Source organism: Heloderma suspectum, chromosome 4, assembly GCF_057233095.1.
Source record: "Heloderma suspectum isolate Gila_16-S chromosome 4, 16-S_ref, whole genome shotgun sequence".
Classification (NCBI taxonomy): Eukaryota; Metazoa; Chordata; class Lepidosauria; order Squamata; family Helodermatidae; genus Heloderma; species Heloderma suspectum.
Window position 1 is genome coordinate 89,349,140 of NC_139461.1, and position 25,704 is coordinate 89,374,843.

A 25,704-nucleotide genomic window follows, 5' to 3' on the forward strand; every position below is an offset into this window, starting at 1 on the left:
TAGAATACAGCCTCATTGGAGTCCGTGGCGGAATTCTCTAACATCCCTAATTATATTTTAAAAAATTACAAATATCCAAAGTAAGATTTCTTGCGGTATTAACAGGTGAAGTTTAAGCCTGCAGATCCCCCAGAGAGAAAAAGATATTTCTGTTCTGAAATATTAAAACTGTCAGAAAATTTTTTGAAATCCATTAACTATCTTTTCATATATATTTTCATATCTAAGCTGAAACTTTATTTTGACTACACTTAAACAGCTTAGATGTGATCCATCACCAAACAGTTAATTATTAGCTTTATCTGCTCAGCCCTGTCACTAAACATTGAAAATCAATTGTGACAGCAATATTTATTTGATTCACATACCACTTTTAAGAGCATTTTCCATTGGATTATGAGCTGCAAATGAAATTCCACCTCTTTTACAATTTTATTATTAGATTTGAAGTGCACCTCTTTAAAAATATATTGCAATGTAATTTATGTGTGAAAGGCAAACTAACATGCATTACATTCACAACTTGTATTTGTAATTCATTTTCACTTATTTTACACTTTCAAAGTGTAAAATAACCTAATGCCACACAGATGTACTATCCACATTTTAATCTGAACTTTCTTAGATTAGTGCCACTGTTATATTTCCAAACATAGGCATTGTCTGAATTACTGAACAACCACATTTTTTGGTTTTGAAGCAATCTAATGTTTTAAAGCATAAACCCCCGAAGACAAGTCCAACTTTCCATCTGATGTGATGAACACCCACCAATGGTAGCGTCCGCAGCCATGAAACTGGTGATAGAACTATGGAGAACAGCAAGAGTCAGGATAAAAATATCCTTACCTTTCCCATATTGTTTAGAGCAAATAGATCTGCTTTACAAAGTTATAACTAATGTTATAGCATTGCTGCTTAATACCAGCAGACAGGAAATTCAGGATTAGTAAAGTTCGCTTGTGCCCTACAATAGCCGATCATCCAGTGCAAAGCTACATCTTTAGCACAAATCACGTGTGTGTGTACACAATAGTTCTCTTCTGCATAAGTAAACAGTTGTATTCATATTGTGGTTGGCAGGAGAGGCAGATACAGATCTTGGATTATAACTTGGCCAGAACTTTATTTAAGGCTGCCTTCCCCAACCTGATGCCCTCCAGAGATGCTGTATTACAACTAGTTCTCTGCCAAAAATTTCTCCCACATTTTTTCAACCGTTCTCATTGAATATGATAGAAGGGTTATTGCTTTTGAAAAGAAATTCAAAGGAGAAGACATTTCTGAGAAATTCTCATGGGTTGGGTTCAGGGTCCTTGTCCTTACTTTACTTATGAGTTGGCCATGGAGTGTGTGTGATTGTCCTGTCTTTCACTGTACAATAATCTCTGTGGCAGCCTGTAGCTTCCTCAGCTTCCCACACTTCAATTAAAGCCATCATGAGGAAGACCTCATGAGATAATTCCTCCCATGAGGCTTTTTCAGTTCAGGAAGTGCAGGTGGCCTGGGAGGCTGCAGAGCAATGGAAGGATGTGTAATTGGGAGAGAAAACACACACAGCACCCTCGGCCACCTCGCAGTGATTAGGGAAGCTCAAAAATACCATCAAAAGAAATTCAAAATTCTGCCTCACAGAAGTGGAAGCCTCACCACAGTTGATGCTGTTGCCACCTACAGAGGCAGTGCAATAAACCCAAAACTCTTAGGAAAAAAGAAAGAACCTGTGCTACAACCCCTGCCAATAGTGAGCCCTATCTGTGAAAAACTGTTGGAGAATTTCTCCTCCCCAGGAGAAATTCGGTGAAATTGCGCCCCTCCCCCATTTCTCTGCCCACAAATAGGCTGGAGAATTTTGAGAGGCCGTTTGTACACAGCTCCAATTACACCTCCCCCAGCCAGCCATGCTTCCCCTGTAAATATCAGGATGAGTAGAAGCTCCTAGTCATCATGAGACTTCCCCTTTTTGCCTGTGATGCTAGGAATGCTTCCCCAGAACCATGGACAGCTCACAACTAAAGAGGAGGGACAGTGCTGCCTACTTTGGCTGCACAACCCTCCCCCTCACCAGAGGCATGGGATGTAATTTACTCTGTGTCATTCACATGCATTAGATTTCTGCACAGTACAAGTGCTAGGCCTCTTAGGGACACACTTCATCAGTTTAAAGCACCTTATTGAGCCTGACTTGACAATGTATCATCTTCTGAGAAGATGCAAGTTTTGTTTAGAACAAGGGTAAGATGTCACCTTAAATCCATATCTAGCAGTTACAGCTTTCCTTCATTTCACTCTAGAGTAGGCACAGGAGCCCCAGTCCAGATTGGGACCTTAGCATGAGGTGTAGGGGGGTCTTTTAAGATCTAGATTAGGCCCCCTGTGCTTACTGTAGATTAAAAATGAGAAAAAAATGATGTAGCTGTTAAATGCAGATGTAAAGTTTTGGTCTTAATAATGGCCCAGTTCAGATGCTTGACTAAGCAAAAGATTGTATTATGGTTGAAGAGCAGATAGATGCCCCCCCCCACACACACACACACACTCACACATACACGCTTATAATTGTCTAGCTCTGCCCTTTCAAAAAAAGGAGAAACCTGAGCGATATATAAGCATCCGCATGAAGTGGCCATGACAAAGGTTGCTTTATGAGCGTGCTGGTGAAGATCATGTTTGCCTGCTTCCTCATGTGAACAGGAGTTTAGGTCAGGGTAGGCTTCTGAACTGGACCAATGCTGATAGATGAGGTAGAAACATTTAACCTTTCCTGTTGTCTTTTCTTGGGCTCTTGTATCAAGATTATATAATTTTCAAGGCCTGTCTTCAGGAAATGTGGAAGGTTCGTCACAGCCTGGCTAGAGAATGAGGAGATGAGTCATGGAACTGGGTGAAACAAGGACTACATATTTATTAACTATTTACAAAGGACTTGCAGCGGGATATACTCCAACTTCCAGGGCTTTTTCTTTGCAGTTTCAAGCTCTGACTGCTACAAGTTTCTTTCTATTGCTGTGGCTAAAACTCAGATGTTAGTAAATGAAAATAAGTTTAAAATGACCCATGGAATATTTCTTTAAAAAATCCTATTTGTTTCACTCTTGTGTTTTCTTTGATCTAGACAACACAGCATCTATACTAACCAGACGAAGTGGATTTCGGAGGCAGGAGCAGTCGGTTTACTATTTGCCAGTATTCATTGTGGACAGTGGCTCTCCATCACTAAGTAGCACCAATACGCTCACAATCCGAGTGTGTGATTGTGATGCAGATGGCAATGCCCAAACATGTAATGCAGAGGCCTACATTTTGCCAGCAGGACTTAGCACTGGAGCACTCATAGCGATCCTGGCTTGTGTTCTGACATTGCTAGGTACGTCTTTGGGGTTTGTTCATTTCATGTTACTTATATTTATGCATTTGTCACTTTTTTCCCAGGGAGCTTAGGGCTCCCAAGAGAATCTCACATAGAGGTACTGACCAGGTCAAGCTTCAGTAAATGAAGCAAATGAAGGTACATCAGACATCTTCAAATATTTATAGTAATTTATTTCTAAGATGTCTACCATGCTTGTTATTTATTTATTTGGTATATTTTGGGGTTGCCCCTCTGCTAAGTGAGTGCTAGAGGACATATACAGATAAAACAAGAAAATAAAATACAAAATGCTAAATGTTAAGCTAAATGAGGCAATCTGAAAAAATACAAGAAAACCAGGGATCACTAAAAATCAGAGAGCAGCATTAACTATTAAAAGTTCAGCAGGATTATATTGTTTTCACCAGCCATCTAAAGGACAATAAGGAAGGAGTTGATCTAACTTCTCTGGGAGAAAGTTCCACAACCAGGGTGCTGCTACACAAAAGGCCTGTTTGAGGGTCCATAAGGCTCACTTGTCTAGGAGGTAGAGCAGTTGGGACTTAACACAGGCTTGGCCCCTTCTGGGCAAATAGTGATCATGCCAGGATAACCAGCACCTCAGATTTCTCTGAAGTAGGTTTTTCAGCATCTCTGTAGGAAATGATTGCCATGCATATAATTAACTGTCTGTAGTAAGCACACATGGGGTAAGAGTGCTGTATTCACCAACAGGTTTCTTAAAGGCATGATTTGTCACTATTCTTGTAAGAGAGATATTCTGTATTCTAAAGCACACAGTAGCATTTGTTTTACCTTTTAAAATACATAATGTCAAAGGTAAGGATTTTCAAGGAATATGAAAAACAATTCTGGGAGCAGAGCTGAGTAAGGTACAAGCTATGGTGGAAAGTGCAAATAGGAAGGATAATGGCCGCAGTCTAAAACAGAGTGAAGCATGCCATCCTATACATGCCTACTCAGAAATAAATCCCATTGAGCTTGATGGGGTTACGCCCAGGTAAGTGTGTATAGGATCACCACCTTTGTCCGTTGAAAGTAATAGGCTTAGGGCACAATCCTAAGCATGTTTAGACAGAAAAAAAGGTCTACAACTGTCTGGAGTATGCTGGGAGTTGAAGGCCTTTTTTCTGCCTAAACATGCATAAGACTGTGCCTTTAAGAACACTTACAGTTTACTAACCATTAAGCATATTATTCTACAATACTGGAAAACAAACAAAGCCTCAAATATACACAGCTGGATTCAGGATTTATTGACCTTAGCTGCTCATGAAAAGGTATATTACTAAAAGAAAAGAAATTCAAATTAATATGGGGATGTTTTCTTGAATTATATGGCGAGTAACATGACCCACTGCAAAGCCAGTGCAGGCCACCAAAATGACATGCTTGACACAGTGTTTTTATTTTATTTTTATTTTTTCTGTGTAACTATCAGTTTATCCATTTCTTGCTTAGGGCAAAAAAGGACACTTATTCCTGCATGGGTTGATTGCCAGAATCTCTTAACAAATACAGTTGGCAATTTTAAGGTTATCTAGGGTATAATTAAAGTATAATAAGACTAGAAAATGCCAATCCTTACATATTGTGCTTTCCCAATATTATTTATTCATATAAAGCTGCTATGGCACATATGGAAATTAATGATGTTATGTCATTAATACAAATATAGGCATTTACATATATCTTTAATAGAACATATTTTTAACAGCACAACAGCTTGGGTGAGCAGGTAAAACTGAAAAAATAAATAACAAAAACTAATAAATAACAAATTAATTTTGATAATTCCAGATGTCTGGGGCTTTCTGTTTCTAAAAAATTGACCAAATATTGAGAAATGTCTGCTTAGTGGAATACAAGGCTAGTAGGGAATGAAATACATTCACCGCTAGCTCTGTGCAAAATTCAGATCTAGTTATAATCCTTGCATTTGGTTCAGCTTGTCAGAACTGACACTTCCTTCATCTAGGGGTTCTGGTTTCCAGCCCAGGCCTCCTGTGGGTAAGGTTCTTAAGAAGAGACAGAACGAGTTTCCAACAAAAGCATAAGATTCAAAGGCGACCGCGTTTTATTGAGAAAGTGACATTACTGCAATGAGGAATGGTAAATGTAAAGACTGAGATCTCCAGACAGCCTTTCAAAACTGCAAAGAACACCTTTCATAGTTGACACATTAAATCCGTGTGTTACAAATACCCCAGTGTAGCAGAAAAGCAAGTTTCAAACTAGATTCAACTTCGTTCAGAATTACCGAGGAATTCCAAATCAACTCAAAACAGAATATAAATTATTAGATATAGAAAATATTAAGCAGCCTGGTTTGCACATAATGCTAACCCATGATGTGGGTTGGTGAATTCTGGGTTGTTGTGATGTGTGAATGCCGCCACATTAACAAACCATGGTGTGTTAACCACAAACAACCCAGAAAGAGAACTCATGCTTTGTTGTTGGGTTGTGGACTCTGGGTTGTTTAAGCCATAGATTGCCATTGCGTGTGGATCTAGAACCATGGGTTGTTTTGCTGGGCTACGGAGGTGGTAAGCAAGAACATAAAAAACCTCAGCTGCTCCACATGCCAGTATTTCAGCACCGAAAAGCCTTTTGGGACACAGGGAGGGAGCAGCTGAAGGAGGAAAGGCACCAAACAACCAAGGGATTGAGAGAACAAACCACAGTTTGTTCAGTCATCTGCCAGACAAACCTTGGGTAGGTCAACAAACCATGCGTTAGTGTTATGTGTGATACAGGCCTATAGTATTGCACATTGTTCAGTCATCTGCCAGACAAACCTTGGGTAGGTCAACAAACCATGAGTTAGTGTTATGTGTGATACAGGCCTATAGTATTGCACATTGTTCAGTCATCTGCCAGACAAACCTTAGGTAGGTCAACAAACCATGAGTTAGTGTTATGTGTGATACAGGCCTATAGTATTGCACATTTCCAAATGATTGAAACATCTTCTCTAGCCAACTCTTGCCTGTATTAGAGCATCATTCGGAAATACATCTTTCAGTCCAATCCTATTCTTGTTTACTTGGAAGTAAGTTGCACTGATTTTGAACAGGTGTGTACTGGATAGCTCTCTCATACTGCAATCTGACAAACAGTTAAGTGTGTTTACATTCGTTTAAATCTATGGGCTTAAGCTCACTTAACACTGTATTAGATTGTAGTCTTTATAGCATTTCTATTTCCGTAGCAAGACTCAAGTGAACCCTTCTTAAATTAATGTATTAGCAAATTAATTTATTAATCTTTGACTGACAAACACTTCCCTGTTTGTTTCAAGCAATATTCAGTTCCATTTCCAAATCTTAACAAATGTTTTCTTCCTTGATAAAGTCTTCCTATAGCTTTGAGACTCATATAGTCTTTTAATATAAATGATATGAATTGTGACATGTTTAATGAACCCAGACCCAAATACCTTAAGGCTCACCTAAAACAATCTTCCTGGATGAAAAGTTGAATGCTTCATCAAATTCTTATATTGTCTTGCATACTTGGCTGTCAAAAGTCCAAAGCTAATCAGACCCATAGCAATGTACCAGGAACATGGGTTCATTTATCCAGATCATGAAACCAACATAGAAGCTCCACAGATGGATTTTCTGATGGTGTGAGCAATAAAATGCAGGCCAGTTGTACATGAGAGTGCAAAGTTCTCTCTGAAAGAAATGCAGGTGAACGAGGCTATCTACATAACCTCAATTGCATTGTGTTTGCTTCTTTCTCATGTAATTGCAAAGTGCAGCCTGCTGGAATACACTTTCTTTGGCCCCAATCTTGAAACAAATTTGTAGCATTAGGAAGCAGATTTGGAAGAACTAGTCACAAAAGAGAGAATTGGGAGGAAGTCCATCTGTGCTCATGTGGCTAAGAATACAAAGCATCAGATAAAACTCATGCTAGGCCAAAAATGCCCCACAACATTTGTGGGGCCATTCATTTGTATTATTTGTAGTAGCAGTAGTAGTACATTTATATCCCACTTTTTTCCTCTTGCAAGGAACCCAAGGTGGTTTACATAGTCCTTCTCCTCTCCATTTTAATCCTCACAACAACCCTTTAAGGTAGGTGAGGATGAGAGTCAGAGACTGGCCCAAAGTCACATGATCTATGAAAGTACAGAGTTTCAGAGCCTTGGGTGGGGGTGACATTTCTAATTTTTTTCAGCGGATGATTTACCTGATAGATATGAAGAGGAAGAGTGCTGTAGTTAGTCTTTTTTTTATTACTGTTAAAAAAAAAAAAAAGTTTTGCTGTTGCTTCAGTGGTGGCAAAGCTTAATAGAAGCAGCAGCCAGCAGCATTCCTCCTAGGGAATGGCCCAGTTGAAATGACATTACGTTAAGGTGGGGCAATGGAATGTCCCTTATTGTCATTGAAACGATCCATGCAAATGCCTGTGATACTTATGCAACCGCCTTACACTGAATCTGCAGCAATGATGAGCTAGATCAGGGATGGGGAACCGCCAGACCCAATATGGCCTTCTAGGGCTCCCCAGATGGTTGTGTCCCCTCCCACTAGCTCCCTTTCCCCTAACTACCAATTGTTTGGTAGTTTTCTGGTTTTGTTTAGTTCTTAGGGATGCACGAATTGTGTACCTTCCGTGCCGCTTGACTTCCGCAGTTTGCGGCCAGTGCTCCATACCGTCTTTCGCAAGCCCCTGGAATTCTCCTCTTCTTTTCTGCTCCCAAAATTACAAAGATAAATCCATACCGACAATTGTAATTCCAGTGCCCAGCTGTCTCCCTGAGTCTGCATAACTTCCGTAAGAATGGCTATTTTTTGTAAATATTTACGTGTGTTTTTAAAAATTGAAATCCTCTGTCTCCGTTTACTTTCAGCCAAAACACTTCCTAGGAGCTTCCCCCAAAAAAGGCTGTCTTAGGTATGCCTGAGCGATAAACTATTTGTTTAAAGCAACGCTGTTTTAAAGAAAGAAGAAACCTTTTAAAATGACCATGCCGCCCCAGGTCATTTTAAAAGTAAACGGAGACAAAGGATTTCAATTTAAGAAGAACAACCACAAACAAGGTGGTGAGCGCAATTCATTTTTTTTAAAAAAAAATTACGTATTTTAGGGATGTTGGAGAAATCCTCCACGGACCCCAATGAGACTGGATTCTATTGAATTGGGCCCCCGAAGTCCGTGGAGGATCGGATCTCCTACTTTGTCTTCCAGCGCCAAGTCCTCACCGGCAGATCCTTCCTGGCTCTGAAGAACCAGCGATACGGCCACCATGGTCGTATCGCCAGACTGCAGATGCAAATGGCATCTGCTACACCATTTGCGTCCCTGCTCTTTAATGTGATAGGCTACATAAATCTTTATGTAGCCTATCATGGTAAAGAGCAGGGACGCAAATGGCGTCCGCTACGCTGGACGCCATTTGTGGATGTAGACCGGCTGTGGTTGGAAGTGCGGCGGCAGCCGGCCCCGGCCAGTGGCTTCGCAGATTCGCCGCGGAGCGGAGCTGGCCAGGGAGAATTCTGGGAGGAGGAGGACCGGATTGTCTCCCCGCCCCGCAGACCCAGGTAAGTGGGGTTCGTACACCCCTGACATATTTATTATCAGAATATACTACACTGCGCTTTTATTTATGAAAATTCCGCAACTCTTTGCGGACAATGAAAAAAAAAGCCGCATGACTGCTGGCTCCGCAGGACCTCGTGGTGCCGTTCCGCAGAGGATTCTGTGGCACGGACTGAAGGGAATTTGATCCCATTTCAGTCCATGGCGGAATTCTCTGACATCCCTAGTAGTTCTTCCCCACTCTCCTAACGCTAACATCAGATGGTTTTAAAAAAATTGGCTGCATCCCTTTTGCCTTCAGCCTTGTCCCCTTCTCCTTTGGCTCTGCTCACCACTGAAATGCAGCCCCTGAGGGTTTCTCCAATTGAGTTCAGCCCTCAGGCTGAAAGAGATTGCCAACCCCCTGAGCAAGAGGAAGAACCAGCAACCTCAGATCACAGTCTGATCCAGCAGTTGTCAGAAATCCCAGAGTCTGAACCTGGAAGCCAATGTGCTAATGTTTAGTCTTAGTCGTGTAAGCTTTCTAGCAATATTTCTGTTCAGGCATCAGAGCCCTCTTTAGAAAACCATGATGTTCAACATCCTATGAATGGCAGTGTGAAGCTTCTGGAGTAGCCAGGCCTCCTATAGACACCCAGCTCTTGGTCAGGATAGCTGTGTCTCCTGCCTGCAGCTTTCTCCTGAAAAAGCTCTAATGCTTTGACACAAACTCCAGCACCTGTGCTTCCTGCTGCTCTAGCAATGGACAGCAGGGAATTTGAATTGATAAAGGTTTCAAGTATGGCTGTCCACAGACTGGCCCTGGGAGCACTGGAGACACAACTAGAGATAAGAGGTTTGTATACCCTTTGCTCAAGGGGCTGCTGGGTGTGCTCTCACCTCTCACAAAAAGTCCAAGGTCTCTATAATCCAAAGCTGGATTAGGATCTTAAAGGTCTAGATGATTCCAGCCTTTGCCCATTAATTGCCAATTCAAGCTCTATTCTCCATTTGTAGAAAGGGAGCAATAGCAACCTGCTGCTGTCATTTTTATTTGTAAATGTAAGAGCTGATCTATATATTATGCAATATAAGGTGATAAACTGAAGTGGCAAAAATCTGGTCTTCATCACTTCCAGCCAAAGATGTCAAGGTCACAGTCTGAATTTTCTCCTATGTTTCAAAATTCCCTGCATGTAGTAAATGAGCACATCAGAGAAAGGAGTGCAGTGTATCCATCTCTCTAGTGGGCTACTTTACTACATTTGGGGTCCTTTTTACATTGGGGGGAAAAATCAGAACTCCACCATCACCACCCCATTTGCAGCCCAACATGATAGAATCCATAATTCTGTTTCTTCAGCCTGTTACATTCACATTCTGTGTAATGTGTAGATAGGCTCATCATTCTTTCAGATCCACCTAGCACTGCTGTTGTTGAAGGCCTTTAAAATAGCATAATATCACATAAACAGCATAAAACAGGCTGTAAATCTAAATTTTATTCCAAGTCAGTATCATCTGAGGAGTGATGTTGTTTTCAAGACAGATAAATAAACAAATAAATAAATAAATACCTAAAAATATGATTATAACTTACAGAAGCACATGAAAATCATCATGCTGGGTGTCATTATTTTTATAGTGTGTATAATTCTTTAAAGAAATAAGTGAGAAAAATCTTTAAAGCGTCTGAAAATTATATGGCAATTGCAGTGGGGAGGGGGTTCAGTTAACATCACAGAAACACAACAGTAATTGCTTTTACAATAACTGTTTGACATAATTGTAACTATCATTTTGCACACAGAGAGAACTCTCTTTTTTCTTGGAAATGCATATTTGTTTCTGAAACTCACTTTCTTACATGTAGACATGGAACGGTCTTGAAAAGCCAAAAGTCTTGAAAAGCCAAAAACCTTTCCCAGATCTGATGTATCAGAGCACTAGTATGCAGAGGAACATACCCCAAATATGCCTCCCAGATCAAGGGTGGGCAATGTGGTGCCTGTGGGGCACCAGCGTGCCCTTGGACAGCTTCCTTGATGCCTGCCTAGGCGCCCCACCCCTCTCACTTCTAAAAAAATTAACGCATTTTCTCACCAGCAGTCGGGATTCCATCAAAGCAAAGTGAGGGCCTCCGGCAGCTGCCATCTTCATTTCCCATGAATGCCCCTGGGCCACACATGGGCTCAAAGATATTCTTAGCAAATGAAGATGGCAGGGGGCTGCAATCCAGCCACCAAGAAAAAGCAGGGGGGGGAGCCGGGAGAGAGAAAAGGGGACTCTGTCAGACAGGAGTCCCCTTTTCAGCTGTCTGGAGTCCCCTTTTCAGCTGTCTGGAGTCCCCTTACCAGCTGTCTGGTAAACTGCGGGAAAGAGAACCGGGGGGGGGGGGGGGCTAGGAGAGGAAGTGGTAAACTAGGTGCAGGTTGCAGAACTTGACTCTGCCCTACAGTGAACTTAAATAATATAAAGGGAGATATTGACTCACTTGCTAGATAAAATCTAATAAGGTAGGTTTTGTGGGGAGAGATGGGGGGAATGCCCCTTCAACATACCACAGTAGCAGCTATGAGCATTACAAGAGCCGAAGTGTAGCTTCAGCTCTTGGCTGGCTGGAACACAGGGGTAGGCAACCTTTTTGGCCCAAGGTCAGGGGCTGCACACATGTGCACGCACGCATGCACACGTACCAGTGATCCTGATACAGTTTGCTCTTTCCTTACCACTAGCAGCAGCGGTGAAAGAGTGATCTGCATCAGGATCTCCGGAAGACTGAATGAATGGAGAGTACAGGCAGGGGGAAATTTGGCGGAGGTGGCAGGGTCAGGGCACCCATGGGAGGCTGCAGTAGAGACCCTGAAGGGTCACATGCAACCCTGGGTCTCAGGTTGGGCATCCCTGCTGTAACACCAAGTGTGAAAGAACCATCGTAGGTCAGCCACCACAGCTAAGAGCTTTTTATTTTGCCTCAAGCACAGTACTTTCCAATGGAAGAAAATAATGCATAGGTTATCAGGAAAGTGTTAGAGCATCTCTCTCTCTCTCTCTCTCTCACACACACACACACGCACACACACACACCACCACCACCACCAGCAGCAATAGCACCCTTGGTAACTGCTGCACCTGGTCTGCAGTCCTCTGTTCCACGCCAGCTGGGATTTGAACTCAAAGAGGTTACTTTTCGGGTATTATTATTAATAGTAGCAGCAATAGTAATAGTACCAACAGAACTTTATACCACCTATTAACAATATGTTCCCAGAGTTGGCATGCAGTTTTTTTTAAAAAGAAAACACACACTATAAAAAATACAAATGAACGTAAAATTCAAAACAAGTTAAAACGTGTTCAAAATAAAACAAAAAACGGTAGTATCCCAGGCCAAAAAAAAAAACCTGGAAAAATAAACAGATCTTCACCTACCTAAAAGACCGCAGACAATGAGGCAAGCCTATCTTGGGAGGCTGTTCCACAACAGGATGCCTGTTTTGCTAAAAAGGCCATCTTCCTTAGTAGCTGCCCACCTCAGTTCATTAGGCAGGGGCACCTGGAGATGGGCTTCTGAAGGTGATCGTGGGATCCAGGCAGGAATATACTGCAGAAGGTGATCCTACAGATAACGTGTCCCAAAGCCTTTCCCGCAAAAGAAGAAAGCTCATTCCCCCAAAGAGGGTCTATGACCCCCCCTGGCAAAGGCAAAGTACAGGCTGAAGGGGCAGGATTGCAGCTTGAGATCAATAGGCATATGGTCAAGGAACACCTAATTACTTTGAATGAGTTCAAAACTCCAGGGCCAGATGAACTGCATCCTAGAGTAATAACAGAACTGGCAGAAGAACTCTCAGAACCGCTGTCTATTATCTTTGAGAAATCATGGAGGACGGGTGAAGTGCCAGAGGACTGGAGGAGGGCTAATGTTGTCCCTCTCTTCAAAAAGGTTAAAAAGGAGGAACCTGGGAACTACAGACCAGTCAGTCTGACATCAATCCCTGGGAAAATTCTGGAGCAGATGATCAAGCAATCCATCTGGAAGCACCTTGAAAACAATGCAGTGATTACTCGAAGCCAACATGGATTTGTCAAAAACAAGTCCTGCCAGACGAAGCTGATCTCATTTTTTTATCAAGTCACCTCCCTTGTGGACTGTGGGAATGCTGTAGACATAATATACCTCGACTTCAGCAAAGCTTTCGACAAAGTGCCCCATGATATCCTGATGAGCAAACTAGCTCACAGTGGGCTAGATGAAACAACGATCCGGTGGATCCACAGTTGGCTACAGAATCAGACTCTGATTCTGACTGCTTATCAATGGGATCTTCTCAAACTGGGGAGAGGTAACGAGTGGGGTACCGCAGGGCTCAGTCCTGGGCCCAGTGCTCTTCAACATTTTTATGAATGACTTGGAGGAGGAGGTGCAGGGAATGCTGATCAGATTTGCTGATGACACAAAATTGAGCAGGATAGCTAATAGTCTGGAAGACAGAAACAAAATTCAAAGTGATCTGGATAGACTGGAGTGCTGGGCAGAAAACAACAGAATGGCATTTAATAGGGATAAATGCCAAGTTCTGCACCTAGGAAAAAGAAACCAAATGCACAGTTACAAGATGGGGGATACGTGGCTCAACAACACTACAAGCGAGAAGGATCTTGGAATTGTTGTCGATCACAAGCTGAATATGAGCCAACAATGTGATGTGGCTGCAAAAAAGGCAAATGCTCTTTTGGGCTGCATTAATAGAAGCATAGCTTCCAAATCCCGGGAAGTACTAGTTCCCCTCTACTCAGCACTAGTTAGGCCTCATCTGGAGTACTGTGTCCAGTTCTGGGCACCACATTTTAAGAAAGATGCAGACAAACTGGAGAGGGTTCAGAGGAGGGCAACAAAGATGATCAGTGGACTGGAAACAAAGCCCTATGAGGAGAGCCTGAAAGAACTGGGCATGTTTAGCCTTGAGAAGAGAAGACTGAGTGGAGATGTAATAGCGCTCTTCAAGTACTTGAAAGGTTGTCCCAGAGAGGAAGGCCAGGATCTCTTCTCGATCATGCCAGAGTGCAGGACACAGAATAATGGGCTGAAGTTACAGGAAGCCAGATTCCGGCTGAACATCAGGAAAAACGTCCTGACTGTTAGAGCAATACGACAATGGAACCAATTCCCTAGGGAGGTGGTGGGCTCTCCCACACTGGAGGCATTCCAGATGAGGCTGGACAGCTATCTTTCAGGGATGCCCTGACTTGGATTCCTGCATTGAGCAGGGGGTTGGACTCAGTGGTCGTGTAGGCCCCTTCCAACCCTACTATTCAATGATTCTATGTGATTCTAAGCCATTTAGGGTTTTACATAGCACTTTGACCTTGGCCCAGAAATAGACTGGAAGTCAGTGCAGTTAAAAAACCACTGGTATAATATGATTGTATCAGCTCATTAACAATCTTGCCGCCATGTGTTGGACCAGCTGAAATTTCTGGATGGATTCAAAGGCACCACCACATAAAATGCATTTTAGTAGTCTAAGCAAGAGATTACCAGAGCATGGATAACTACAACTTGGCTACCTCTGTCCAGATGGGGTTATAGATGGTATATCGGCCTAAGCTGATAAAAGATGCTCCGAACCACTGAGGCCATCTGTGCTTCCATCAACAATGCTGTATCCAAGAGCACTCCAAATCTCTGAACCTGGTCCTTTAAGCGGAGTGTATTGCTCTCCAAACAGGTTGAATAACACTCTGCTGCAGAGATGAACCACCCACGAAGAGTTCTTCTGTCTTGTCTGAATTGAGTCCCAGTTCATCGGCCCTCATTCAACCCATTATGGTACCCAGTCACATAGGACTGTGTTATACGTTATAGTTCTTTTCCACCTGCATTGGCTGCCAATCCATTTCCAGGCACAATTCAAAGTGCTGGTATTAACATTCAAAGCCCGAAATGTCTTGGGGCAAGGTTACCTGAAGGATCGCCTCCTCCCATATGTGCCTGTCTTATTCCTAAGATCCTCTTCAGAGAACCTTTTCTGGGTGCCCGCACCAAATGAAGTGTGGCAGATGGCTGCTAAGAAGATGGCTGCTAAGAAGATGACCGCTGCTGGAGTACCCCGGTTGTGGAATGATATCCACAGAGAGGCTTGGCTGGCACCTGCATTGTGGTCTTTTCGGCACCAGGTGAAAACTTCTGATTTTCCTAGACATTTTAATCTTCCATTTTGTGCTGTTTTTAAACTTGTTACTGTATTTTATATCTTTTGCACAGCTGCTGGTCTTTATTCTGGTTTTATACTGTAGTTTCGAACTTTTAAAGGTTTTTATTATGTTTTATTGTGCTGTGTTTTATGGTTTTAATGTTTGTGAACCACCCAGAGAGCTTCAGCTTAGGATGGCTTAGAAATGTAATGAATGAATAATTAATTAATTAATTAACTAACTAACTAACAAGGTTCTAACTTCCTGCCCTTGGAAACCTGCTGAGCCTAAGCCTGAGGATTAGAAACCTTGTTCATTTAGTCTAGGTTCTTTGTGCCTGGAATTGATGTTATATATATTTTTCTGTTATTATCAGATCTGTTTTATGTAAGTATATTATGTAATTGTTCCCTGTCTTGAGCCTTTTAGAATGGGCATGAAATGAATTAATAACAAACATACTTGCACACATAAAATATTGTTTTTCATTTCTGTTTCTTTCAAACATGTATATAATACCAAGAGTGTACTAGGGAATGCACTACATAAGTTAGGGCATGATGAAATGAAAGTTCTGTTTATTTCAATAAAATAGAGTTAAGTATATCCTTATATGTCCCACGTTGAAATCAATGGGACTTGCAAGTACTTAATCTTGGCTAGATTGTAGCCTTACTTTATTATCCATTTTGAATTCATTCTTTCGTTATTTGTATTATTTATATTATTTATTTTACAAATAAATCTGAAAGCGGTTCAGAAAATAACTACTTTGTATTTGTCCCACAGAATTTTATGGTTTATTCTAAAGTAGGGATGCCAGTTTTCCAGACCCATTCTCAGAAAAAGATCTTCAGGGGCTCATTAAAGCCTGCTTCAAAGGAGAGGCAAGCTTTACCCTCAATTCTTCTTCTTCGATTGAAATCAGAGCTGGAAACTAATTGCCAGCTTCTCCTATGCAGTGTAGTAATGAAGCAACATTGCCCCATTACGAGAGATGAACCAGAGCTCAGTGGTGGAGCACCTGCTTTGCATGCAGAAGGTCCCAGGTTCAATCCCCAGCATCTCCAGGTAGGGCTGGAAAAACTCCTGCCTGAAACCCTGGAGAGCCGCTGCCAGTCAGTATCGGCAGCACTGGGCTAGACGGACCAGTGGTCGGACTCACAGGGTTCCACTACATGGGCAGAGAAATCCGCATCAATACCAGGGCTTTCTCCACCTGGTTTCATCGCGGGATTAGATGGGACTCCTTTACACAGTTGTGAAGGAGCCCGATCATGGCGCTCCTGGCGTGCAGGCTGGGAAAATACTGCATTTTTTTCTGTTTGGGGATAACACGGGATAGGCAGGGGGGAATGGCGGGGAAATCACTGGAGGATTATGATGTCATGTAATGGACCCACAAACCTCCGTGAGTGGCCAGTCATGAATGTGTGATAACAGATGCCCATAGGCCGCTTCCTATGTTCCTGTTACACAGAGGAAAAGTAAGAGGCTTCAGGGGCCCAGTACAAGGGGAGGGGAGGGGAGGGGAGGGGAGGTATATCCCCTGCTGAGAACCAGCAGGGAGTAAACCCTCCTGCCTGTGGAGTCCCAGTCCCGGGGGTGGGGTGGGGTGGGGTGGGAGGAGCTACCCACTGCCGGTCCTCAGCAGAGAGAGCTCCATTAGCTTCTGTGGGGGGGGGGGAATCCTGCAAGGGGCCATTCCGAGAGTTGGGGAGAAATCCGATACCCTGTTGAGGACCAGGAGCTCCGTCCCACAACCTCAGATTGGGCTTCTACAGGTTCCCCTTATATAAGCTAGTGGAGTGACTTCAGCTCTATTATCATGGAATCATAGGGTTGGAAGGGGCCTACAAGACCATCAAGTCCAACCCCCCGCTCGGTGCAGGAAGCCTGATTCCCAGGCAGTCTCCCATCCAAGTACTAACCAGGGATGACCCTGCTTAGCTTCTGAGATCAGGCACATCCAGCCCTTTGCTCACCTTGTAGTGGAGGAAGAAAACACTGGAGAGAGAAGGGGGCAAGATGTCAGGAATTTCTGGGTTAATCTAAGGTCAGCTTTAGAGTATTTACCCATCTCTCTTCTAAAGTATGTGGTTTGATGGTCCACTTTGTGACCAAAGGAAATCTGTAGCAATGGCAGATCGTTCAGTTCTGAGTCCTAGAAATGTTCACTTCATGTAATGCTAATGAACAATCCTGAACATTAGCTTTCCTGGTCATTCATTCAATCAGACAATAGTTACTGGCTTGTTTCAAAAAACGAATTGCTGCTGCTGCTGCTGTTGTTGGTTGTTGCTGTTGTTGTTGTTTCAAAAGAGCCTATTCTGAAATAGCTCCTATTCAAACCTAATTGTTCTTGCGCTGGAATTCAGCACGCGCTGGTTTTGTAGGCAGTGCCATGGCTCTTGCACAGCTGCTAAAGTGGCATTTATTCATATAGAGGTTAAAAAATATTGTTCATGAGCAGTTGGAGTGATTAGAAATTAATATTCTCTTAAAGCCATTTAAATGCTAAAATGTTTAACCTTTCAAAGGACTTCATATTTTTCTTGGCTTCAAGCAATCGTGGGCTGTGCACGGCATAACCACATAAAACATTCATTTTATCTTGATTTTTATTGTACCTCTAGGCAGGCAGATCTACTAAGTTTCATATATTTTGCACTTATTAGCAGGTATTGAACTCCCCAGTTGAAGTCTGCTGAACATGTCATAGTGTGAAAACACATTTTCACTGGAGTAAAGAAGAGATGAACTGCTCGATACATGGCTGTAATACTACTCTAGTGTGGTCAGAAGTAATTTTTATTAAGAGAAAAAAACCTAGCTTCATCAATGTGGGTCTCCATTTGAATTATACTTTTATTCTTCGTTTTTTATTTCATAATATCCTAGGGCTAGGCAAGATCCTGAAACATTTCTCATTTAAAGGCCTTATACTCCTTACCACATTTCTGCTACATGTAGCCCTATGAGATATGCTAGGATGAGATCATTGTTTGACACAGGCTAGGGAGTTTCACGGCCAAGCAAAGAACTCAAACCCAGTCTCCCACATCCCCACATGTATTCTGCACCAGACTTTTGAAGAGAACAAGTGTTCTGTATACAAATTCAGCTTCATGAAGTTTCCCATATTGCTTGTAATTATTTTATACTACAAGCAGAGCAGTGCCCAGAAAGATGTGTGCCTCTAGGTCAAAGAAAAGCATTGGAGCCACTTCTGATGCCATTTTCCTGAGCAGTGATAGTGCTAGAACAAGGGCGAGCAACTTGTGGCCCTTCAGATGTTTGACCGACGACTTTCATCATCCCTAGCCAGTGTAGCCAATTATGAGGGTTCGTAGAAGTTGTAGGATAAAACATCTGGAGGGCCACAAGTTGTCCATTGCTGTACTAGAAACGAAACAGAAAAACTTCATAAGTAGTTCCTGTTATTCATAGGAGAGTTGGAGTTGGATGGGGGATTATATTGGATTTATTCCAACTCAGAGCTTCTGCAGGAGCGGGGAACCAGTTAAGGAGGCCAAAGGAACTGAATTGTTTCCCTGTGTCTCTTGGGGACTTTTCTGTTACTTTGGCAACTGATTCTGTTGAAGCCCTGGTTAACTTCTGGAACAGAGAAATGTTGGTTGACGCAATCACTCCTGAGTGCCCTCTCCTACTGTGTAGATCCAGACAAGCTCCCTGGCTTCCAAGGGAGCCAGGAGTGATTAAATAAGTGGCCTGATAACTAGAGTGACATTAGCAGAAAAAAAGCAGTTTGAAGATCAAGATGTCAATTTTTCAACATACATTGACAGTAATGTATCCTTTATACAAATAGTGAACTTATTCTCCGAATATGGTTCCTTATGTAGCCAAAACATCACCAACCATGCATAAGGGGGAGGCATCACCAGGCTTGGGGGAACCTCAGGTTTTGCAGAAATACAAAAGATATTTAAGGGTGGGGGGAGAGACAAAACTATAGCTAAATGAGAACTGAGCATGCTTAGTGGGCATGGATTCCTGTATATTGGGGGAGGTTGGAAACCATGGTGGAGGAAGGGGGTGATATGAAGTCTCTTAGAAAAGAGCATGGCTGGCTGGTTGAAATCCTGAACATGAGCACCTGATATTGCAGCATTTTGTTACTAGTCCCACTTGTTAATGTGCGTACAAAGGAAAGGGGACACTGTTCAACCCAGAACAATGTGGTGAACATTGGAAAATGTGGTTAAATTGGAATATCCTCAAATGTGTGCATTTCTGTGGTATTATGCTGACTTTATCACTGAGCTATGTGTATACTTATATGTAAAACAAGTTTTTTGGGGGGAGGTATATTCTGCAACATGTGTTATTCTAATTGTTAATAAATGTTATATAGTAGCAGCCATTGCTCCTGCCACCAAAACCAATAATCCATCACTATTTATGAGAAAACATGTGTTCTGTCTCTTGTGATATACTTTAGATCCCCAAGACCTGTTTAATTATCTTCTTACTGGAATTTGGATTATGATCCAAATCATAATTTCCTTCCAATGGGCTACACTGTTAGGAATGTTTAGTTAATGGAAATAAGATAATTGAGGTACTTGGTTGCTAAAATGAACTAAACTAATAATTTTGAAAGGGATGAGTGACCCTTAAAGCTATGTGTAATTTGAAACTTGAATGATGTGTATGCTTGACCTATGAACAGTACTTGTTACAAATTATTATAAGTGTGTAGTACAGCTTAAATGTTGAATGGTGTTCTGGCTAATTCCCTGAACATTCATCTTGGCACTAAAGCCAACAAGAAACCCTCGTTAAGTATCAGAAATTTCAAAATTATTACTACCTGTTATCATCTGCTGATCTAATAAATGCCAACAGCCTTTGCAGTTCTTGTTACAAATAATTCACAGGTACATGGTGCAGTACTTTGCACATTAAAGCAAAATGCTATATATTAGAGCAATGCTTTTAATGCACAAACCAAGACTTATACTAGATATTACTTAACAAGTCTAAATTTCCCAGTCCAGGATCAAATAGTTTATCAGTCAGCCTATCCTCATATACTTCAATAATGGAGTCACTTCCCAAACTCTTGACACTTAAATTACACACGGTGTGTTTATGAATGTGCTTTTATCACTTGAGCAATTAAGAGTTCAAAAAAAAGGTCTCTTTTTATTTCATGGTTGTGAGGTTGTAATATTCAGCCCAAACTGGCTCTTAAAATTAATGTTTTGGCAGCCAGTGTAGGATATGGAATTACATATGATGATATTAAAACAGGATGAATGTGGTAATAGATTCTTTAATGTCTAAATGCTCTTGGTCTAAAAGCCATTTTAGAAACTCTTAACAAATTTTAAAACTAACTGTGTTGTGTAACCATAGTAGTGCACAGTGTGTTCAGTCATGCATAATTTAGGAATTGCTCCATTGGAAAATGGGAGCTCAGTGGGGCAGGAGTATTCAGAATTCACCTTTCTTTAAACTATCACCTCTTGCATTGCAGTGCTTGTCCTGCTGATTGTTACAATGAGACGACGGAAAAAAGAGCCCCTCGTTTTCGATGAAGAGAGAGATATCAGGGAAAACATAGTCAGATATGATGATGAGGGAGGTGGAGAGGAAGACACAGAGGCATTTGACATGGCTGCCTTGAGGAACCTGAACATCATCCGAGACACCAAGACCAGGAGGGATGTGACTCCAGAAATCCAGTTCCTGAGCAGACCATCATTTAAAAGCATCCCAGATAATGTTATTTTTCGGGAATTTATTTGGGAAAGACTAAAAGAGGCTGATGTGGATCCGTGTGCACCTCCATATGATTCCCTGCAGACATATGCATTTGAGGGAAATGGTTCAGTGGCTGAGTCACTCAGCTCGTTAGATTCTATCAGTTCAAACTCTGATCAGAATTATGATTACCTCAGTGACTGGGGGCCTCGTTTTAAACGGCTTGCAGACATGTATGGAACTGGACCAGAAAATTTGTATTCATAGCCTTTGAACCTTTCTATGACAATGCACTAAAGAAAAAGAAAATAAAAAACTCATTATCTGAACTAAGAAAAATCTGTAAATATTTCTTCCATTTTTAACCTTTTGGGGTTTTTTTTGCCTTGGTGAAGCATATCTTCATTAGAACTTTGTCCTAGGGACTGCACTGAACACACAGATTCTGAGCATCCAATGGCATTTTTGGTAACATTAAGATGCTCGGCCATGTGCAAATAGATAGCAACCCTCATGTACCTGCAGAGGCAACTAACCTCTAAGAGCAAGTAGTGCACTGTGACCTCAATGAGCCAATGATACCCTGTAGATGCCTTCACAGTACTGCTGGGTCTAGACTGCAGAGTCTCTATTTAGTTGGGGCGGGGAGCGGGGAATCATTTACCACTTACAATAGTATTACAATATATTGTATTCTATGGATGCAAAGTTAAGTTCTTTCATTTACAGTGTTGCATGCAGTTGGCTGGCTCAGAAAATATTCAATACAATGACTTTTAAAATGTTGTTTTTAAAAGCTGTTCAGTCCAAAAGCCTCTGTAAATATCTGGGTAATTCTGAAAATAGATTACAATTCTTATTAAGAAAATCTGCAACATATGCCATTGCCTTATCAAAATTGTTTCCAGGATATGTCAATTGGAAAGCTGGAAAGTGATTCTTGCAGTTTTGTGATGCCTGTGTAGGTATGGGGAGGAGTTGCTGTCTATTTATTATTATTGATATAATTGTTATTATTATTAATTATTATTATTCTCTTCTGATTAGTGCAGGAGAACATATTCTTTCTCTCTCTCTTTTTAAATAAAATGTTGACATGTAGATGTATGTTTATTTTGGAGCACCAATCTCCACCACATTCAGGTTTATTATATTGCATCATGGTATTAGATGCTTGAGAACATGCTGTTTTTTTCCCTCCAGTCTCAGCTACATGAAGGAAATGAAGCATGGAAATAGAGAAATTACAGTGAAGCAATTGAGCTCGCCGTTCATCTCTCCGAGAGGAACACTGCTACAAGGACACACAGCTGTCATTGTTCTTCTGAGCCATTACAATGTCTGAGGTTTTGAATAAAATGTTTGTACTTTGCATTTTCAAAAGGAGGCAGTCGGGAATGTCTATAATGGAAGTTGTAGTTTTCAAGGTTATCCATTCTATGTGCTCCAACGATTTAAACAAACCTGCTCCTTCCATCAAGTTCCCTACCTCTTTTGCTGCTGTGGAATCACAGCAAAGGACTCTTTTACATTTCTTTCATATGTTAAGCAGTGTGATACGATTAGCACCAAAATCCATCTTCAGATCCTGACGCACGTAAGTATTTCCCCCCAGGGAACTAACTTCATCACACATCATCTCTAGGCTGGTTCAGGTGTGCCAAACCCGAAGGACGATTGCAGTCAGTTGAAATAACGTTGGATTTTTTTGAAGTAGGATTTCTTAGAATATGACAAGTTTTTATGATTCAGGCAATATTTATATTTTAGCTGTCCTGATTTATTACTAGCAAATAAGACATGGATTCAAGTAGAATAGTGCTTTATTTTAATAGTATTTTCCTATTTTCTCCCTCTGTCTCAAGATTGGTTGTTGAGTTCCTGAATAAGGACCAATCCTGAAAACATTTACCCATATGCTTAGTCTTAAAGACTTTGCAGCAGCAACATGTGAAAATAGTGCTGGAATAAGACCCGAGTCCAGAGAAAGCAGAGATTCTGTAAAGCAGGGGTTCTCAGGGCCTTTTAACGTGAACCTCCCTGAGTCAAGAGCCAAATGGTTTGCACCTATGTAAACTTTGTAGCTTACACAAAACCAATTTGCTGAATGAGTTTGCTCTTGTCCTAGGGGTGGGCAACTTGTGGCCCTCTAGACGTATTGACCTACAAGTTCCACCAGCCCTAGTCAGTATAGCCAGTAGTGAGGGATGATGGGAGTTGTCTGTCAGAACATCAGGAGGGGTCACAAGTTGCTCACCCCTGTCTAGGCATACAGATCAACAGAAAGCCACATCAAGGAAGGGCCATTAGAACTTCTAATGTGCTTTGAAGCACCATAAAGAGGCAAATGACCCTTGAAGTGTTAGCAGTCTCTCACATCTCACTAACACAGCCTCTCAGTTACCTAGCTGGCATCCTTTACAAGTTCATACTCTGCCTAGGGAACAAATGAAAACACATCAGACAGATGCTTGTGCCTTCCCTAGCAACTATTGACACCACCCTAGAGAGGCCTTCCTTACTTTTTGATAACCCTAGCTATAGAAGGTAATGGTCACTCTGAAAATGTTCCTTTTGAAAAAGGACTGTTGTAGAAAAAAAATCCTGAATATAACTGTAACATGATGGAGGGGGGAAATTACCTTAAGGCTCTGTAATTCTTGCAGCTCAGCATTAACAATGAACTACATGAAAGTGGCCTTCAGTTTCATCAAAAGAATAAAATTTGATCATGCGCAACACAATTCTTTAGCTTGGGTAACTTTTTTTGTAGACAATCATTGTTTCATGACTCAGTAAACTCTGCTTCATGTGTGTGTGTGTGTGTGTGTGTATACACGCGCGCACATACACACACTGTTTTTGTAATGGAACTCAACAGTATTGTCCTTGATTTTTAATCACGTATATAAGATTTCCAATAAAAAAGTAAACAAAATTGTCAAGTGTATGAAACTCAGTAACAAGTTGAACCACAAGACTTATGTAGGTGTTACATGAGTGGGACTGTTTCACAAGGGAATTGTTGTGGAAGAATCTGCTTGTTATCTGGAAAGTACTATAGTTCAAGGCCAGGATCCAAAGACCAGTGCAACTAGCTCTACATACCCATGGAAGCTTTTGGCTTGTGTTTCTCATGCCAGATGGCAAACTACTTCTGAAACTTCAGAAGTGATTTTTGATACGACATTGTTCAAAGAAAGAAATGTCACTGAACATGGTCAAGCCCTTTGAGAGACTAAGCCTGCAATCCTATATCCAATTCCATGGAAGTAAGCTCCATTGAACTCAGAGAGGCTTACTTCCGAGTACACATGTATACCATTGCATTATTAGGCTACAATCCTATATGTAGTTACCTGGGATTGAGCCCCATTGAACTCAGTGGGACTTCTGAGTAGACATGCATAGGATTATGCTGTTAGACTGCATTGCTATACTTACTGGGGAATAAGCCTCCCTGACGTACTTCTAGGTAGACATGTGCAGGATTTCACTGCTAAAATATTTCTGCGGATCCTGGCCAATATATTTGCATTTAGATGTTATCATATATCACTCAAAGTAGACAGAATTATGATGTGCCAATATGCCTCTTTCTCTTTTTTATATAAAGCTGTATAACATACATTTTATAAAATACTGACAGCATTACCTTGTGTTTCTGTTATCTATACAATTTCAAGCGTGAAAACCCACAGAATAGATACCACTGGCAGAATGGGGCTTCTGTGTCCTCTCCTTGCACTCCCCCCAAATCCACTCAGGAGGGTTGGGGGACCCTCCAGAATAGATTTGGAGGGCATGTGGGAAGCTGCAGGGGGGAGGAGAGGATAAGTCCCATTCTGTCAGTGGTATCTGTTCTGCAGGCACAATGTGGAAGTTGGATCCAAACCAGGGTGTGAACAGAAATGGATGGTGTTGTAATGCTACCGTTTTCAGTTGCATCCACACGTTGCATATAATACGTAGTAGTGGACTGAGTGTTCTTTGTAAAAACCACATTTATCATGTCTGGGGACTAACCAGAGACTTCAGCAGTCCAGCATTGTGGACTTATCTATCTTAATTCTCCTAATAAGTTATAGTCGGCAAAGCAAAGCCCAAGGTTCATTACTTGTAACATGGTGTCTTCATTATCCGTTATACTGTATGCTTTATCTGGGTGCATAACAAGGGGAGGAAAGATATAGAAGAAGCAAAAGTGAATCAGGCTTCAAAATTTTCTGCACACACTGACATTTATTACAGTCCTGCTCTGCCTCAGCACTCCCTGATATAATTATAGCGCAGCCTTTCATTGAGACTAACTACTCATCAATTGGGATTAAATGTGATATCAAACCCGACACTGAAGACACCATTAGACCATTCAAGTCTGACCAGAGTGGTCAGTCTGAGTTTTATTGCCATTGTATTTCCTAAACAATTGAAGTATTTATAAAAAGAGAGTCAGCCCTTGAAAAAGTGCAGCACAATGATAGGATGGTATGAAGAGAAAACTACTTGTGAAATGCTCGCAGAAAATGCAGCCAAAGGAAAAGATGTGAAACGACCATTAGAGTCATTAAGAGAGAGAGACTGGCGAATCAAAGTTGAATGCTCCGTCACTTCTTTAATTACTTTTTTCATCCATCCTTACACAGGTGAGCATTCATTGCACTGCCACTGAATAAGTGCACCACTTGTTTTACACCATTGTCTGGCAAGGGTATTTTAATGATGAAATTGAACTGCTGTTAGTATGGCACACTTAACCTTGCATTTAGAGTCAATGTCCTTGGGTTTCCCAGGTTACTAGATACTGTATGTGGGTGGGGATGGACAGTATTGCAAGTGGCTGTTGTGATTGTAGCAGTAGAATG

The 25,704-nt window shown here is 41.5% G+C and overlaps 1 protein-coding gene across 3 annotated transcripts in view; it reads left to right on the forward strand.

Moving 5' to 3' along the window:
• Nucleotides 1-21,933, forward strand: part of LOC146347135 (cadherin-7) — a 163,770-nt gene extending 141,837 nt beyond the window's left edge. For all 3 annotated transcript variants that reach the window (XM_084849948.1, XM_084849949.1, XM_084849950.1), the window contains exons 11-12: nucleotides 3,116-3,367; nucleotides 20,613-21,933. In XM_084849948.1, the coding sequence (XP_084706074.1) occupies nucleotides 3,116-3,367; nucleotides 20,613-21,106 (746 nt within the window). In that variant the 3' untranslated portion in view covers nucleotides 21,107-21,933. The remainder of the gene's footprint in view (nucleotides 1-3,115; nucleotides 3,368-20,612) is intronic.
• Nucleotides 21,934-25,704: the final 3,771 nt, after the last annotated feature.